Here is a 19,117-nt window from a genome sequence, read left to right as displayed (position 1 = left end):
TGGTACCTTGCAAACTATGCCATGATTAAATGCATGCTTCTTATCACTCACCTTCCTATGCACTCAATATACCTTACCTCACATGAATTGCTTTGTTAGTTGTAATGCGGCCTGCATATTGGTTAAAATGCCCAATAGATTAGAATTTCCTAATTTGTTGCATATATCCGTTCATATAGATGCATAGTTGATTTATTAGTATTATTGATTGATTGTGGCTATTTAGTTAATTGGGTTGGCCAGCAAAATTAGAAAGATTCACAAGTGCAACCCTACTGGATCAGCTGCCCTAGGCCAATCCGATCGATTTACACCGAAGACGGACAACCGACAGCAATTGGACTACGTGGGATGCTTGCACCCAGTGCCGGTTGCGTCGTACTTCACCTGAGTCAGCCGAATTAGTCCACCAGTTGGCCAACCATGTATGTTCACCATGTATGGTCACGCTTGCCTGAATCTGAAGCACCCCATACCTTTGAGAGGCCACTATTAACCGTAATGATATGATCCCCAAGACTCATGAGTCGGGCATGGTGGAATGGGACACCATGTCCAAGCTGTCGGCCTACGTTAGGGTGATGAGCCTCCCCGTAGTGACTAGTGAGCAACCAAGTCTCGGGAGTCGGGCATTGTGGAATGGGACATTGTGTCCGTGCTGTTGGCCTACACTGGGGTGACAAGCCTCCCCGTAGTGACCAACGAGCACAGGAGGTGATAAATCCTTATTCGAACAGCCCCCGTTACATTACCGGCCGATGGTTCCGTGCCAGAGTATCGTTCGAACGACACGGGCTTGAATGGAATTGGGTGACGAGTCCTTTCCCTTATGGTGATTTGGTTATGTGACAAGCCTACACCTCGAAACTGAGTGATGATACTTGGTGTTTGGGTGACGACCCATACCGAGTTGATCCTCAAACCTTTAGATATCATGCCTTTTAAAATTTTATTATTTGTGAGACAAAGGGATGATACCTAAATTTGGATCAAGGATCGCAGGCTCAGAGCCGCTACGGCTGCCCTGGGCTAAGTGATCTGGGTAAGGCCATTGATTAAATGAAGGTGTTTCAGCTTCCCCAATCTTGCTGGATGAACGGACTTAATTAAATACTCGGCTAACATGAATATTCACTCATTGCATTAGTTAGGTTGGCGACTCGGCAGTTGGGGTCGCATTGAGGGATTGTTTGTCATTTGCGATCGTAAGATGGAGTCGCTTAAGGGAGTGTTTGTCATTTGCGATCATTCTATAATACATGCATATGCACTAACAAAAGTAGTTAGGTATTGGTGTTTGTATGCTTTTTATTAATCTCGCCTTTGAAATTGATATTTTGTGTAAATCATTGCTAATGGCACCCACTGAGTTGATCACTCACTCCCACTTTGGGACGGTGTTTTAAAACACCAACCAAATCCTTCTTTAGATGTAGGTGTCGCGGAGCACGACGCGCTAGACAGGGCTAGCATAGATGAGGAAGAGGAGCTTCCTACTTCCAGCTTTTGGGTGGATCCCCATAGACCGCGTAGGATTAGCGATGGGCCGTTGGGGCGAGGGGATAGTTGCATACCATTTTTTGGTCTTTACATTTGTATATTTTGTCAGGCGTCACCTCGCCGTCCCGTACGATATTTCCTTGTTGGATTTGCACTTAGCCATGTTTTATTTCAGTAGCTTAGCTGTGGTTTGTGGTTCATGATCCAATTGATCTTTCTATTGCTCATTTTGTCTGATTTATACCCGAAATTACTAACTCTTGAGATATAAGTAACACCCAGGAACTTGGGAGTCGAGTATTGCTCGACCCTCGAAAATCCGGGGTGTTACAGGTGGTATCAGAGCAATGGATTGGAATTAAATTGGGCCGTGGACCGTAAACTCGCTATAACACATCCGTTGACGTAGGAGGGAAAGTAGAAACTTAGTGACAATGAAACGATAGGACCAACCCTCAGTCTTTCCCCAACAGTCAAGTCTTAGATAGAAAATCTAACTTCCGAGAGGCTGAGACTAAGGAGAGGGAGATTATGACGATGTTGGAAACTAGATCCGGGAGCCTTAAAGTGTGTTTCAGCCCACCCTTGGGCAAGGGCTCGGAAAATTTAACGGCGAAATCCAATTAGACCAAACCAGGTAATTGAAGTAGCCCATTCTACCCAAATTTTGTACACCTTACGTCCAATAACTTATGACGGTCCCTGATGGGGACATCTCGTGCATACATGCACGCACGCCGCCTCACCTACGCATGTACGCACAGAGTAGGAGGGCCCCACCATCAATCTATCTTGATGACGACGTCCAGGGAGGGCCTCTACCTAGAAGACGAAGTTTGGTTCAAAAGATTGGGCCCGATAGTCAAGAAAAGCCTATCATGGGATCTCATGATCGTGGCCCACTCGTCGGATTGATTTCATATTTTAGGTTTTGTTTATTGTTATTATTTAGAACATTGTGAACGCTTTATATTTCTTTGTTTGGTTTTTATTTTAGTTTACTTCATCGCCAAGTAATAAGTTGCGCACATAGTGCGAGTTTTGGGGTATAGGATTTTTCCTATAAATAAGCACCCCTTGTAGTTCTTTTGATTCATTGAAGTTAATAAAAAAAATTCCTGCTTTATTTTTCTACTCTCTTCGTGAGTCGTGGAAGAATTCAAAAGTGGGTGCGAAGCCCTCCCTTTTCGAAGGGCTAACTACCGTGGTGCGAAGCCACATCGATTTCGACTCACCCCCATCCTCTATCTTTTTTTCCATCTTCCCCCACCATCCGTACTTTAAATCCGTCCTTTTGTTGCATCAGATTTCTTCATTATAGCAGGTTTCCAGATTTCGGCCCGCAGGCGAGCTGAAACTTCGGCGGAGCACCACGCACAAACCGTACATTGGATCGAGCTGAGATTTGGCGGTTTTAGAGACCATCCCTGGCCGACCAGGGCCAAGGTGGCCTTTTTCTGAATAGTGGGCCCCACACACATGCGGCCAGGATCACACGCATGTCCGTCTGGCCATTGTTGCTGTCCACACGCGGGATTGTCTTTTGGCTCAGGTTTTTATCCTCGTTTATCCTCTCATAGCTGTTTTTCATGAATCCTAGTCCTAGATTACGTTTTCCCTAAGTTATTTGCCAATTTTCTTACCCTAGGGTTCCCCGAATTGGAATTTTTGAATCCCTTGGATTAGGGACTGATTACTATGTATGCGTGGATGATTATTTCTTATCTTTGAGTATTGTTTGGTTCATAATTTTTATTGATCCAGCCTTATCATGTGTAGGCCTGGACCCGCATAGATTCTCCTTAATTGAATGTTTAGACTTTCATGTGGGATATGGAATTTGTGTAATTGTTCCTGAACTAATGAGATCTTAAGCCTGAAATCTCGCATATCATATTTAATTTTCATGTCCTGCATCAAGTTTTGTATCAGAGCCTAGGGTTCTTGTAGGGGAATTCACCACATATTTAGGGTTTAGTTTGTTTGAGTCATTCATGCATCTAGTCCATCATATATAGCTGCTAGAAAACCGTAATCCCTGATATATATATAGCTGAATTTTTGTAACGGTGTGTAGTCTCCTTCATATAGAGTCTCGTAGGGTCATTTAGTTTTTAGACGCATATAGTCGTCATAGAAAGTCCTTAGGTTGAGTTAGCCAGTGTATGCCCACACGTACGGGTCATGGTTTTGGCTTGCACCCTACACTAAACATGGAGCAACTGCTAGAGTCAATAAACAAGTTGTCTCAGCAAATCGAGTATTTGGGTTATTGTTATGAACAATATATAGACCAACGCTTTGATCAATTTGATACGCGCATTACCCAACTAAAGGCCTCCGCCAGGACAAATCCCAGCATTGGGGTAGATGTCCAATCTCAGGCAGGTGGCCAGGAGGATGACCAATGAATGGAGGTGGCCAAGGAATCAGTCATGGGCATGCACCCGTGGACCGTTACACCACCATAAACATGTTCCAATTTATAAATGAATGCATATTTGGAATGCTTAGAATATTCCAGATTTAATCCATATTTTTTCATTTTTTTTAGCAAATTTTTTTTTTTGCACCGTTACGGGCCGTCACGCCCCTGTATCCGTATCGGTTTCGGAGGGCACCGTTACACCAACCGATACCGATACGGGACACCTTGGTGATGGTCCACATCAGGCCCTAGTGGCATCCTCCGGGGGTCGTTCGTAAGTTACACGCGTGTAGTGCTGGACCCGTCAAAATTATAAAACGAAACGATCTCAATGCGTATGTGGCAAATCTTCCACCCTCCATGGAAATTAGTTCCACATTCAATCTGGAGGATCTAATTGCATTTCAAGAGGTCATTGATGCATTGTCTAGCCTTTCGCCTAACCATCCTGATTCATCAGACCTTTCCATTGATCCATGACCCCCTCCCGACCCATTTTCCCAGCCTCTACCTCTCATACCTATCCGTCCCGACCCATCTTCCCAGTTACTACATCCCATATCTACCCCTCCTGACCCATTTTTTCAACCTCCACCTCCCATACCTATCCGTCCCGACCCATTTTCTCAGCCTCTACCTCCCATACCTACCTGTCTTGACCCACCTTCTCAGCTTCTACGTCCTATACCTACCCTTCCCGACCTATTTTTTCAGCCTCTACGTCCCATACCTACCCGTCTCGACCCATTTTCCCAGCATCTACCTCACATACCTACCCGTCCCAACCCATTTTCTCAGCCTCTACTTCCCATGCCTATTCTTCCTGACATTTCTTCTCAGTTACTCTCTCCTATACAACCTTCATACACTCAGAGAGGAAATAGAGGATATCCTGGACCATCAGATAGTTTTAACGTCGGACGGCAAGTTTCAGAAGTACCTGGTCAAGTGGAAGTCACGCCCAGCTTCAGATAGCACGTGGCTCACTGCGGAGGAGCTTCAGAGACTTGATCTTGACGTCCTGGAATGGTTCAGGAGTTTTATTTCGCCAGTGGCGAAATCTTTGCAGCCGAGGAGAATTGATGGGGATATCTCGCGAATACGTGCAGGCACGCCGCCTCACCTACGCACATACGCACAGAGTAGGAGAGCCCCACCATCAATCTGTCTCGATGATGACGTCCAGGGAGGGCCTCCTACCTATAAGACGAAGTTTGGTTCAAAAGATTAGGTCCAATAATCAAGAAAAGCCCATCATGAGATCTCATGATCGTGGCCCACTTGTCGGATTGATTTCATATATTTAGGTTTTGTTTATTGTTATTATTTAGAACATTGTGAATGCTTTAGATTTCTTTGTTTGGTTTTTATTTTAGTTTACTTCATCGCCAAGTAATAGGTTGCGCACATGGTGCGAGTTTTGGGGTATAGGATTTTCCCTATAAATAGGCACCCCTTGTAGTTCTTTTGATTCATTGAAGTTAATAAAAAAAATTCCTGCTTTATTTTTCTACTCTCTTCGTGAGTTGTGGAGGAATTCAAAAGTGGGTGCGAAGCCTTCCCTTTTCGAAGGGCTAACTACCGTGGTGCGAAGCCACATCGATCCCGATTCACCCCCATCCTCCATCATCTTTTTTTCCATCTTCCCCCACCATCCGTACTTCAAATCCATCCTTTTGTTGCATCAGATTTCTTCATTACAGCAGGTTTCCAGATTTCGGCCCGCAGGCGAGCTGAAACTTCGGCGGAGCACCACGCACAAACCGTACATCGGATTGAACTGAGATTTGGGGATTTTGGAGACCATCCCTGGCGACCAGGGCTAAGGTGACTTTTTTCTAAATAGTGGGCCCCACACACGTGCGGCAGGGGTCACACGCACGTCCGTCTGGCCATTGTTGTTGTCCACATGCGGGATCATCTTTTGGCTCAGGTTTTTATCATTGTTTATCCTCTCATAGCCGTTTTTCATGAATCCTAGCCCTAGATTACGTTTTCCCTAAGTTATTTGCCAATTTTCTTACCCTAGGGTTCCTCGAATTGGAATTTCTGAATCCCTTGGATTAGGGACTGATTACTATGTATGCGTGGATGATTATTTCTTATCTTTGAGTATTGTTTGGTTCATAATTTTTATTGATCCAGCCTTATCATGTGTAGGCCTGGACCCGCATAGATTCTCCTTAATTAAATGTTTGGACTTTCATGTGGGATATGGAATTTGTGTAATTGTTTCTGAACCAACGAGATCTTAAGCCTGAAATCTCGTATATCATATTTAATTTTCATGTCCTGCACCAGTCCCTGAGATACGTTTGCTTCAAGTTCGGATGGCCCAGGTACCCCACGCTTCTGATCGAAGCGACTTCTGACCCACCTATACTATTAGACCTACGGATTCAAGCCAGATTATTAAGGAATGGGGGTGTGGAGCTAGAAGAACGTAGGATAGTCGCGACCGGCGTCCCGAGGCCCAAATAGGCCATTGCCGACTCGAATCCAACATTCCCGACCCATTTTGAGACAATGGATGTCCCTAGGGGGAGAAAATTCAAGAAAAGAGGAGATAGGGGCTGAGGGTCACGTTGCCCATGCCCGGGACACCATTGGACTGCGTTGCCCACGCCCGGGACGCCAGCAGGCCGTGTGGCCCACGCCCGGGAGGCCAGCGGGCCGCGTTGCCCATACCCGGGCCATTGATAGGTGGCCCCCCTTGCAAGGTCACACACATGTGGGGCCTACTCCACTTGCCTTCTAAGCCCCAAAACCCCCATTCCTCTCATTTTCCTACATTCCATCCATCCCAAAACCTTAGAACCTCCTCTCCCTTCAAAACCCTTTAATCTATTTCAAAAAAAAAAAAAAAAAAACCCATCATAAGCTCTCTCAACCTCATCTTCAAAACCCATCTCCTTCCTTCTTCACATCAAACCCCTTTCTCTTAAACCTCCTTTCTTCAAAACCCATCTTCTCCTCAAAAGTCCAAGGATCTCCATCCCCTCCCTTACAAACCCATCTTCCCTACTCAAACTTGGGCAAGGAAAGATGACATTCCTTACATTCCTTACCTCAATCCTTCCTATTCCCATGATCCTCTCTCTCATGGGGAAGAAGAGACCAGCTCCCGAAGAGGCGGGACCAAGCCGTGAGAGGCAGAGTAAGAAGAACGCCAACCCACGGGAGGAGCTAAGCCGAGAAAGACAAAGCAAGCGAAGGTGCCGATCCGCCGATCCGCGAGAAAGGCCGAACCCCGACGTTCGATCCAAAAGGAGAAATTACCACTAAGCGGAGCTTAGGATACGAGCCGCCCGACCACCCATGGTAGATTTGGGGAACTTCTGACAACGCAAGCTCATCTTCGAGGCCACCGTGGAGGAACATTTGTTCGATAAGTACGTCCTACTGAACCAACTTGTGCAAAAGGGATGGGGCCCCATGTTCGATGAAAGCCTACAGGCCGATGTGGGGCAAGCAAGAGCATTTTATGCCCAAATCAAAAACCCTGAATACGCGCCCCTGGGATTTGATATCATGGTAGGCAGCCATGTTATCCACTTTAGAGTGGAGGAATTCTCCCAGATGAGGTTTGGAAACATGTCGAGGTCGAGAGGAGCATGTGCTCTTCTTGTGCGGACACACGGTTTCGTGGATAAGGGACAACACCGTCTATGCCTCAGCCCTAACCACAGAATATAGTCTCCTCCACCGTATCTGCACTTATAATGTGTACCCGAGAGCGGAGAACCATACTGATTGCACCCGTTATATGGTAGAATTCCTCTACCGAGTGGGACGTGGAGAAGACGTGTGCATTCTCAACGTAGTACTTCTCCAAATCGTGAAGGCCGCAAGGGCGACACGGAAGGACACAGGCCTCCCTTTTGGTCGCCTAGTCTATCAATTGGCCCGCCAACATGGAATCGGCGGATCAGATGAAAACCCCATGCTGACAAAAATCCTTGGTGATGAGACACTAAATTGCATAGGAATGGGCCCTAGACAACGATAGGCCCACAGAAGAATTCGGAAACCAAGACAATGAAGAAGAAGATGAAGATGGTGAGGCTGGTAGTGAAGAGGAAGCTGAGGAAACCGGCGAAGGGCCACTCGCCGCTCAAGGCATACATGAGCACTTGGATGTGCTCGATGCTAGAATGGCTTGGATTGAAAAAAAATCAAGAAAGGCAGGAAAGGTGGAACGAGAAGCTGCATCGTACTATGAAGGCCATGATGTGCTGCAACCAAGGGGAAGGAGCGCCCCCATCTTCGTCCGACCTGGAAGAATAGTAGCTTAGTATTACTGTTAATCAATTGCTTGTTCCTTGAAGTAATTAGAGTTTTACTTCCTTTCGTTTGTCGTACGAGGGTTAAGACCTCTTTTGTTTTGATTAGGCCATAGTTTTCCTTATGTTGGAGTGTTTAGTGACTCATGTGATCCCCGTACAAGTGATGTAATAACCCATGTTTGAATGACATTTTGGTTATAACGAGAATTTATATAGAGATGCTAAATAAAAAATAAAAAATTGCATGTCACCTTTAAAATTTTAATAATTTTTCTACGAATCCAACTGAAATGAAATTTTGCGGGATGATTTTAAACTTAATGATAAAATGTTATAAAAGTTTTAAAAATGATGCAGTAACAAAAATTATAGAAAATGTTAGAAGGAATAGAGATATTTAGAATGATACCAAAAAAAAAAAAAAATCATTGGTTTTGGACAGCTAGTACATTCATAATTTTTTTGTAATTTTTCTGGAACTTCGAATGAAACGGAATTTTGGGAAACAAAAGTACGCTTAATAATGTATCACTAGAAAAATTACAAAAAAAAATAATAATAATTTAGGAACTAAAAGTGATAAATAGGTTACGAACAATAGACAAGTTTGGAAAAAAAAAAACATTTCTGTAACTTCGAATTGCTAGTGAACCGGACGTATCTTTTATATATTAGAGTTTTATAACTTTGTATCTCTTTAGAAATTGCTTCTAAACATGCCAGGAATCATCCTGTATGATTAAATTAGATTATTTTTAGTATATTTTTATATTCCAAGTAGTTTCTAATATGGTTGGATTACAACTTCTTAGTAGGGTTGAATTTCATTGCTTAAGACCTTGTAAGTTCGTATGCGAGGCGGACTTCGCTAAAATATTATGAGTTGATTATTCTCTTGTGGACTCAAGGTTAATACCACATTGAGGATATGATGTTCTTCTTCCTTCCCTTTTCGCATCCTTCTCAGCATCATCAGCCACCCAAATCTCTTAAATATCTTAAAACTTTTGATTCTTCATTTTTTTTTTCCCAAAATCAACGAAACTGAAGCGCGGTTTGCTCATAACCCACGCCCATAAGATCAAAATGATAATATACAGAAAAATGTTTAGGCCATAGGAAACCTTTAGAGGATAATCGTTTGACCATAGGCACAGCGGGAGATCTATAAATCACTAAGTTGGACATGAATTAAAATGAGAGCTCTCTTTAACCAAGACCCAAAAGACAACCTTATGAATGTGAAACTTGAACTTCTTAATAAATTTGATATTCCCCAAATGTCTAGAATAATTGGACTACGGAATTTCGAAACCATACACCTGCGAAACATTCGCGGCTTGACCCAATTCTTAATCCTGGGCGCTACCAATGGACTCACTACTTTGATCGAGCAGAAGACCATGATCCACAGGACTAGGAAGGGATACATCAAAGCTTCTACCCTGTTCAGGTAGATCGATGTATCGGGTTCAAGCACACTACAACTGTCTCTTCGTGATTGGCCAAACGTTAAAAACATATATTTTTACTCTACATAGAGGGGAACTGTCGTCATGAATCCAAATCTTACAATATATATATAAATTGTAGTAACCATCAGGGTGAAAAAGTTTTAAGCAGGGTAGACTACAATAAGCCAGACTAGCATAGATAGAATGCACCCTACCATGCACATGAACGTGAAACCAACGAAACCTAGGCGTATGAAATTAAAATACCTTTACCTATTTACATTAGCAATTTTGATGACGAAATTGTTTTTAAGGGGGGTAGATTGTAACACTCTGAATTTTCGCTATTTTGAATTAACAAAAATCCTTAAATTTTTTTTTATATATATAACTAACCATGTCGTCACTTGCTAACCCTTGACACTCAAGATGGGCTTATACATGGCTGGTGCCGATAAAGAATTATACAAATAAGATTGATCAACCGTAGAAAACCAATGAATCCAACCGATCACTCAAACATCGAGTTTAGCCCCATGATTTGTTCACATAGGGCCCAAAGCTAACCGACCCATCGCTGACTAATCAAGACAATCGTAACTAAGTTAAAGATCTACCCAAAGCCGAGTCAGCTATGGCCCGGACCTTAATTAATAAACTAAATCAACCCAGTTACTCTTTTAGCCTAAAACCGACGGTTCAAAGTGATTGTGACCGAATCACCCTTTTCGCTAATTTCGAATAGGCCATATTGTGAACTTAGTTAATCCATACCTCAACAACTGTGCCCAAGAAATCTCCCTACCAAATTTATTCCAAAAGTGCCCCGATTACCCAAACAAGCTCTAGACCACTCGTTAGTGGGCCGCTAGTTCCGAAATTATAAAGTCCATCTCACTGGGCTTGTGGTCCATTGCGGACAACGGACTTAAAAGATGCCTTGAAACAGATGATTTGCGCCGTCTAGTCGGCACTTGTAAAATGCAACTCTCCCAAGTATTGGCCAAAAATCTGAATTTTAAAACAAATGGCCCCGCCACCTAGGACAATAAATTAGGACATTTCAGCTGTCGGATTTCACCCAAATTTGCACCATAGGTTGAAGATATTTCCCTGCACTCGTCCGACGAATCTAACCCCCGATCGAGAAATGGTGACTGTTGATCACAAATCGGACCCTTGCGATAAAACCCCGCGTCCGTTTGCCATCAGACTTTGCACAGCCCTTCATCGGGCTATGGGCCACCTATCTCATAAATTAGATGGGCCGAGGGGCCATCAGTGCAGCCCTAACAGCCAAGAATGGGTCCCATAAGGCCATTTGAAGCAATTAATGGAACCCAAGGCCAAATGATTTAATTCCAGTGTATAAAACCCTTAAACCCCTCTCTCCCATGGAATTTCCCGCAGCTGAGAGAAGGAGAGGAGGAGGGTGCATGTGCAAGGGAGCTAGGAAATTGGGATTTCCCGCACTCCGACCTCCACATTGCCGGGAATCTCAGCCCTATCGTTGTAGAGGCGAGTTACGTCCGATCCAAGGGCCTCGGCACGTCAAGTTTGCGGACCCGACGGCGCTAGAGCGACCACAAGAGCTTCCGGTCAACAAATAGGTGTGGACCATTTTAGGTGGCCAACTATCAATCTTAGGATGAAGTTAATGATTGTGGTTGCTGAAATTGCTGTGCATGTGTGATTTGTAGGAATTTCATTAATGAATTCTCCATGTAGTTTGCCTAAACATGCATAGGGAAATCAATGCTCAATTCCAAGTCAAATAGACTAGGCTGAATTAAACATTGCCTTAATTTTCCTTCTTTTCATAAATGATTCAAGTTGGATCACCCCCAAATTTGATTGAACTTGAAAATTGTGTTGTATGTTTGTCTATGCATCAGATTTTACTCGAATGTTCGCTGCTTGTTGCATGCATGATTGAATTTCCTACAAATAAGAGTAACATGTAATCCTTTCTTTATTATTAGGAAATCTAACCCTGTATGCATGCATGTCTAGTTACTGCCATTGGGAGTAGTTCGCATTCCCTTTCTGGTACCTTGCAAACTATGCCATGATTAAATGCATGCTTCTTATCACTCACCTTCCTATGCACCGAATATGCCTTACCTCACATGAATTGCTTTGTTAGTTGTAATGCGGCCTGCATGTTGGTTAAAATGCCCAATAGATTAGAATTTCTTAATTTGTTGCATATATCCGTTCCTATAGATGCATAGTTGATTTATTAGTATTATTGATTGATTGTGGCTATTTAGTTAATTGTGTTGGCCAGCAAAATCAGAAAGATTCGCAAGGGTAGCCCCATTGGATTAGTTGCCCTGGGCCAATCCGACCGATTCAGGCCTAAGACGGACAACCGACGGTAGTTGGACTACGTGGGATGCTTGCACCCAGTGCCGGTTGCACCGTACTTCACCTGAGTCAGCCGAATAAGTCCATCAGTTGGCCAACCATGTATGTTCACCATGTATGGTCACGCTTGCCTGAATTTGAAGCACCTCATACCTTTGAGAGGCCACTATTAACCGTAATGATATGATCCCCAAGACTCATGAGTCGGGCATGGGGGAATGGGACACCGTGTCCGAGCTGTCAGCCTACGCTGGGGTGACGAGCCTCTCCGTAGCAGTGTTCGAGTTGTCGGTATCGCTACAAGTTTCGCTGGCCAGAGATAAAGATATAATATCGTTATCGCCGATAATATCGCCGATAACCGGAAATGCAGGAAAAAAGGGGGAAACATGGAGAAAATGGTAGAATTTTTCAGTGAAACTTTAGGACATGCATGAATACACATATTTACATATTCATGAATGAAAAAATTGCAAAAAAAAAATAAAAAATGCATTACATAATAAGTTTTCATTTAATGGAACACAAAAAGCATGCGATCCCATAAAAAATCACTTTAATAGCAACCAAAATGAGTTTATATATTACAAATGCAACTGGCATACAGTAATTAAGACATGTAAAAGTGAATGAACTCAAAGATACCAAATCAAGGATGGATTGGATTATCCAATTAGTGTGGTTTTTGCATGATGGAGATGTACGTCACAAATCCACTCCTACCATCTGTTTTGAAAGGCCACAATAGGACAATGTTCTAAAAGTTAGGCAGATCCAAAAATCTGGTGGTGGGCCATACCACTGTTTTTAATGGTGGGCATTTAATCACCACTGTTTCCCTTAGTGTGGTCCACCTGAGATGCAAATCTGTCTCATTTTGAACTCATTCCTTAAAATTATCTATCAAAATAAATGGACGACATTGATAAAATATTTATCATTATGATGCCCCTACAGAACATCGACCCATCAATCCAAAGATACAAACAAGTGACACATGCGCACCGTATAAATCAGTATGCTTATCGTACTAAGTCAACTATGCAGGGCCCATTGTGATTTATGTATTTTATCCACCCCATCCATCCATTTTACAAGATAATTTTAAGGCTTGATCCCAAAGATGAAGCATATCCAATGCTCAAATGGACCACACCATAGGAAACAATGTGAATTGAACATTCCTACGGTTGAAAAATCATTAGGGGCCACAAAAGTTTTGGATCCATGTCATTTTTGTATTTTACCTTTATCTATCTCCGTGTGATCTTATGAACAACTTGGATGACAAATAAACACCACTGTGGGCCATAGCTCCTAGGAAGGTTTCAACTTGGATGACAAATAAACTTCCCTAGTCCACCGTGATGTTTATATACATTCAAACTGTTTATGGTCCCATTCCTGCTGGGATGAATTGAAAATAAATAATAATAATAATAATAATAATAAATAAATAAATAATACCCCGGCGTATTGACTCCCACCCACTTAGTGGTGCAAGGAGTAGAGTGGATTATGTGCAAACTTAGCTTGACATAAGACAGTACAACACTTATAGTGGGGCCACCTTGATATATTTATTGTATATCTATCCTGTTCATCTATTTTAAAAAATCAATTTAGGGTATAATCTCAAAATTGGAGCAGATTCAAATCTTTGGTGGACCTTTACATAAGAAACAGTGGTGATTGACCATTAAAACCTTCTCATGGGTTACAAAAGTTTTGGACCAACCTGATATTTGTTCTTTTCCATTCATAAAGGTTTATGTGACCTTATTAATGGGTTGGATGAAAAATAAACATTACAAAAACATTAATGTGGGCTTGAAGAAGTTTTTAATGGTGGAGGTTCAACCACCACTCTTTCTTAAAATATGGCCCAACTTAGATTTCTATCTGCTTCATTTTTGGGCTAGCATCTTATAATGATCTGGAAAAACCTATGGTCAGCATGGATAAAAAATAAATACATCAAGGTGAGCCCGCCGTGAGAGCCGCACCATCATTTGTAAAGTGTAATTGCACCGAGTTCACGCTCTCAAAAGAGAGCTTTCCTTTGCGCTGGTGTACTAAGTAGTTGGGTGCATTGACGTTGGCAAGTTCTGTGGGTCCCATCATGAGGTATGTATTATATCCAAACCGTCCATTTATTTTATGAGCTCGTATTAAGGCTTGATTCGAAAAATAACACAGATATAAAGATCAAGTGGACCACACTGCAAAAAGCAATGGGGGATTGAATGTATACCATTGAAACCCTTTTGGGGGTCACAGAACTTTTAGATCAATATTATATTTGTTTTTCCTCTTAATCCAGGTATTTTTGACCTTATGAACAGATTAGATTGAAAATAAACTTTATGGTGGGCCTTACGAATGTTTTAACGGTGAAAATCATTACCCACTACTATTTCTGGGGTGGTCCATTTGAGCTTTGGATATGATTTATTTTTTGACTCGTGCTCTAAAATCATCTTGAAAAATGGATGAACGGTATGGATGTAATAAATACATCATTTTGGGGCCCATTCAACTTTGATCTCCTTTGAACCGTTCGTACAACTCGGAGCTCGAGAAGCATCAGCGCTTGTCATCGCATGACACGTACCCAGGCTGGTGTATACAATCCCTTCCCTTTCGTCTCATCTTCTCCGAAAAACCTCAATCGTTTTTTCCGCATAAAAAAAATCCCAAATCTTTCCCAAAACTTCTCTCTTTTTCAAATCCTAACCCAAATCCCCTTCAACCTCGCTGGAATTGGGGTCGAATCTATTCTTTTCAAAGAAAAAAAAAAGGAGGAGATTTCTTACCTCTGAAAATCCGGCGCTATCGACCGTGATTGGCCCACCAAATCCATCCGAAAGCCACTCCCGCAGGCAGATTTTGAGAAAAAAATGGTAAGAGATTTTTTTTTTCTGCATCTATTTTGTTTTTTCGAAATAATAGGAAGAGTTGTCGCTGATAACTATTTTTTTCCCGATAAAATCGAAAATATCGCCGATATTTCGTCGACATTAGGAAGAGAAACAAATTTTTGGTGTTTCGGTATCGCCGGTCTAGCGACACCGATAATATCGGCGATATTATCGATTTTTCATCGACAATGGAAACACTGCTCCGTAGTGACCAGTGAGCAACCAAGTCTCGGGAGCTGGGCATAGTGGAATGGGACAGTGTTCGTGCCGTCAGCCTAGGTTGGGGTGACGAGCCTCCCCGTAGTGACCAGCGAGCACAGGAGGTGATAGGTCCTTATTCGAACGACCCCCTTTAAATTACTCGGCCGATGGTTCCGTGCCATAGTACTGATTAAACAACCCGGGCATGAATGGAATTGGGTGACGAGTCCTTTCCCTTATGGTGATTTGGTTATGTGACAAGCCCGCACCTCGAAACTGAGTGATCATACTCGGTGTTTGTGTGACAACCTATACTGAGTTGATCCACAAACCTTTAAATATCATGCCTTTTGAAATTATTGATTTGTGAGACAAATGGATGGTACCTAAATTTGGATTAAGAATCGCAGGCTTAGAGTCGATACAGCCGCCTTGGGCCAAGTGATCTGGGTAAGGCCATTGATTAAATAAAAGTGTTTCAGCTTCCCCAATCTTGTTCGATGAACGGACTTAATTAAATACTCGACTAACATGAATATTTACGCATTGGATTAGTTAGGTTGACGACTCGGCAGTTGGGGTCACATTGAGGGAGTGTTTGTCATTTGCGATCGTAAGATGAAGTCACTTGAGGGAGTGTTGTTAGTGAGGGCATGCATCATTCCATAATACATGCATAGGCACTAACAAGAGTAGTTAGGTATTAGTGTTTGTATGCTTTTCATTAATCTCGCCTTTGGAATTGATGTTTTGTGTTAACTCATTGCTAATGGCACCCACTGAGTTGATCACTCACTCCCACTCTGGGATAGAATTTTAAAACACCAACCTGACCCTTCTTTAGATGCAAGTGTCGCGGAGTACGATGTGCTAGACGAGGCTAGCATAGATGAGGAAGAGGAGCTTCCTACTTCCAACTTTTGGGCGGATCCCCATAAACCGCACAGGATAGTTGCATACCATTTTTTGGACTTTACATTTGTATATTTTGCTGGGCGTCGCCTCGTGTGTCCCGTACGATATTTCCTTGTTGGATCTGCACTTACTTAGCCATGTTTTATTTTAGTAGCTTAGCTGTGGTTTGTGGTTCATGATCCAATTGATCTCTCTATTGCTCATTTTGTCTGATTTATATCCGAAATTACTAACTCTTAAGATATAAGTGCACCCAGGAACTTGGGAGTCGAGTATTGCTCGACCCTCGAAAATCCGAGGTGTTACTCCATGGATCCGGATCCGTACAAATAGCCTTGTTTTCTTTTTCTTTTTCTTTTCTTTTTTTTGGTTTTTTGTTTTTTTTTGGTTTTTTTTTGTTTTTTGTTTTTTTTTTGTTTTTTTTTTTTAAATGTTGCTTACAAGGTGTTTGATGAAATACCTGTAAAACCACTGCTACTATTTTACACAGTGAGATTTTGAAGGTGCAGTCCATGTGTTTGTGAAAATGCTCCACAGGCGAACTCGACTTGAACTAAGCTCGGACTGGCCTGAGCTACTGACCGAACTGAGCCAAGTTGGCCAGTCAAGCTCGAGGACCAAGCCAAACCGAGTTCGAGTTGGGGTCAGCAAGTGGCCAAGTCGAGTCGAGCTATGTCAAGCTCGACTCTGTTCAACTCGTGTACACCTCTAGTTGGATGTCATAGCTTCAGTCTATGGTTGCTCTTTTTATAATAGAAGTTTGCTCTTTCTATAATAGAAGTTGAGTATATTGCAGTAATGGAGACATTCAAGGAATCTGTTTGGTTTTGTGGAATGATGAACGAACTCAGGCTTCAGCAGGAGGCCATGTCGATTAATTGTGATAGCGAAAGCGCGATCAATTTGGCGAAGAATTCAGTTTACCATTTTAGAACTAAACACATTGATGTTCGTTACCATTTTATCTGACAGGTGCTTGAGAAAGGCAGTGTCACTCTAGAGAAGATCAACACGAGCGTGAATCGCGAAAGGTTGATGAAGACAGTGTGCACGAGAAGCGATGACGATGGTGAAGCTATGATGGAAGCGATTAAAGATGGAACTTGGAGTTGTGGTTCATAATGATTGAAGCCATGGTGGAGATTGTTGACAGATGTCTTCAATCTGGCTGGAATAGGGTCTGTCAATGCCATCGATATATCACTTAATCCCATTAAGCAGCTGTTGATCCCATTAACAACCCATTCAATCCCATCTAGAAAATCCCAATTTATTCCCTTTGCTCCCTAGACAGTTTTTGGGTCCAAATCGATCTTATCGAAGGTGGCTTCAATCCTATCGAAGGGCCTTCGATGGCCATCGATCCCATTGATAGAAGCACAAGATTTTGCAGAATTGCGGGAATTGTTTCCTATTCTGGGTGCGACACTATATATGTGTGTAATTACAAGATTAGAGTAATCCTAAGCTATTCTAAAGAGGGCTAAACATTTTTGGGGTTGGGTGAAGGTGAAAACGAGGGTTTTTGAGCATTATAAGTGAGTCCATCTCTTGTACTTCTACTTTCTTAGTGATTCGCCGTCACTGTGTTGTGGTTTTTTCCCGTAAGGGTTTTTCCACGTAAAATCGTATGCTTTGTGATTGCTTGTTTACTTTTTCTTAATCTTGTGTGATCCGAATTCGGAGTTTACTTTTGCGGATTCCCAACACCTTTCCTGTATAATACCCCATTGGTATAAAAATTTATACACAGAATAATTCAGAGAAAAATATTAATCATTTTATTATGGTATTAGAGCAGTCCTTAGATACATTGTATCTTTCCTTTATAAATACCCCATTGATACACAAAAAAATTCAGAGAAAAATATTAATCAAATTTATTTTATTATGGTATCAGAGCAATCCTTCGATTTGGGCCATTGTCTATACACAATGTACCTTTCCCATATAAATACTTCATCAATACAAATATTTATCATACATAGAAAAATTCAGAGAAAAATATTAATCAAATTTATTTTTATTATGGTATCAGAGCAGATCTTCGATCTAACCCATTGTCTGTATACAATATATCTTTCCTATTTAAATACTCCACTGATATAGGAATTTATATACAAAAGAATTCAAGGAAAAATATTAATCCAATTTATTTTATTAAAAATGACTCACCTAATGAAATTTGTGCAGGCTGTTTAATTATGGAATCGGGATTCACTTGCTAGAGAGCAATAAGATGGAAGACATTGCTCAACAACAGCAGGTCATCAACCCCAAAGATAACCACATTTCCTTCCAAGTAAGAAACATGTCCACGAAATAATTGTGATGTGAGAATTCCACTTCTAAGCTTAATCAGTTTCTGTTTGCTAGTTGAAAAGTTACTTTGAAATCAAATTGCTTGAAAAGCTTTTGGGTCCCTTCGGGAGGAGATCCTGTATAGTTGGGATTATGTATAATTCTAACTTTGGTGGGCCACATGCCATACATAACGGATTTGCCAAGCTAAAGGGGCGCTTTTCTATTCATAAATGCAATTAGTGGTGTTTTAAATTGTTTCTAAAACTTCAATAATTGCATTTATGTGGAGGAAAGTGCCACTTTAGGGCGGCAAATCCAACGTGCAGGGCGTGGGACATACTAAAATGAGGATTAGACTTAATCCCATTTATTAGGCCCCATGCTCTGCATGTGGAGTTTCCCGCCCTAAAGTGGCACTTCCTCCACATAACTGTAACTATTGAAGTTTTGGGGATTTTTATTTTTATTTTGAAACGACGCTATTTGTAATTATGTGGATGAAACCAGCACTTTAGCATGGCGAATCCAACATGGAGGCCATGGGGCCCGCCAAAATTGGGTTAGATTTGTAATTAATCTAAATTATGCGAGATCCCCTACTTGGTGCTGTGGGTGTGTGGTTGAAAGGGGCAGAAAAGATCCCAATTATGCCAGATCTCCTACCTAGCATGGCTTGTTGATAGCTTTCCAACAACATTGATACATGAAAAATGGACAACTGGTGACAAATTTATGGCC

General features: G+C 42.0%; 1 protein-coding gene across 1 annotated transcript in view; it reads left to right on the top strand.

The window, feature by feature from the left end:
* The window catches only part of LOC131243407 (glyoxylase I 4-like), a 39,827-nt gene that overhangs the window by 19,051 nt on the left and 1,659 nt on the right, over positions 1-19,117 (top strand). The window contains exon 2 of the mRNA XM_058242756.1: positions 18,269-18,377. Coding sequence (XP_058098739.1) covers positions 18,269-18,377 — 109 coding nt within the window. The remainder of the gene's footprint in view (positions 1-18,268; positions 18,378-19,117) is intronic.

The sequence above is a fragment of the Magnolia sinica genome, chromosome 4 (genome assembly GCF_029962835.1).
Source record: "Magnolia sinica isolate HGM2019 chromosome 4, MsV1, whole genome shotgun sequence".
Classification (NCBI taxonomy): Eukaryota; Viridiplantae; Streptophyta; class Magnoliopsida; order Magnoliales; family Magnoliaceae; genus Magnolia; species Magnolia sinica.
Note: the sequence above shows the minus strand (reverse complement) of the source record. Positions and strands in the feature narration are given on the sequence as shown.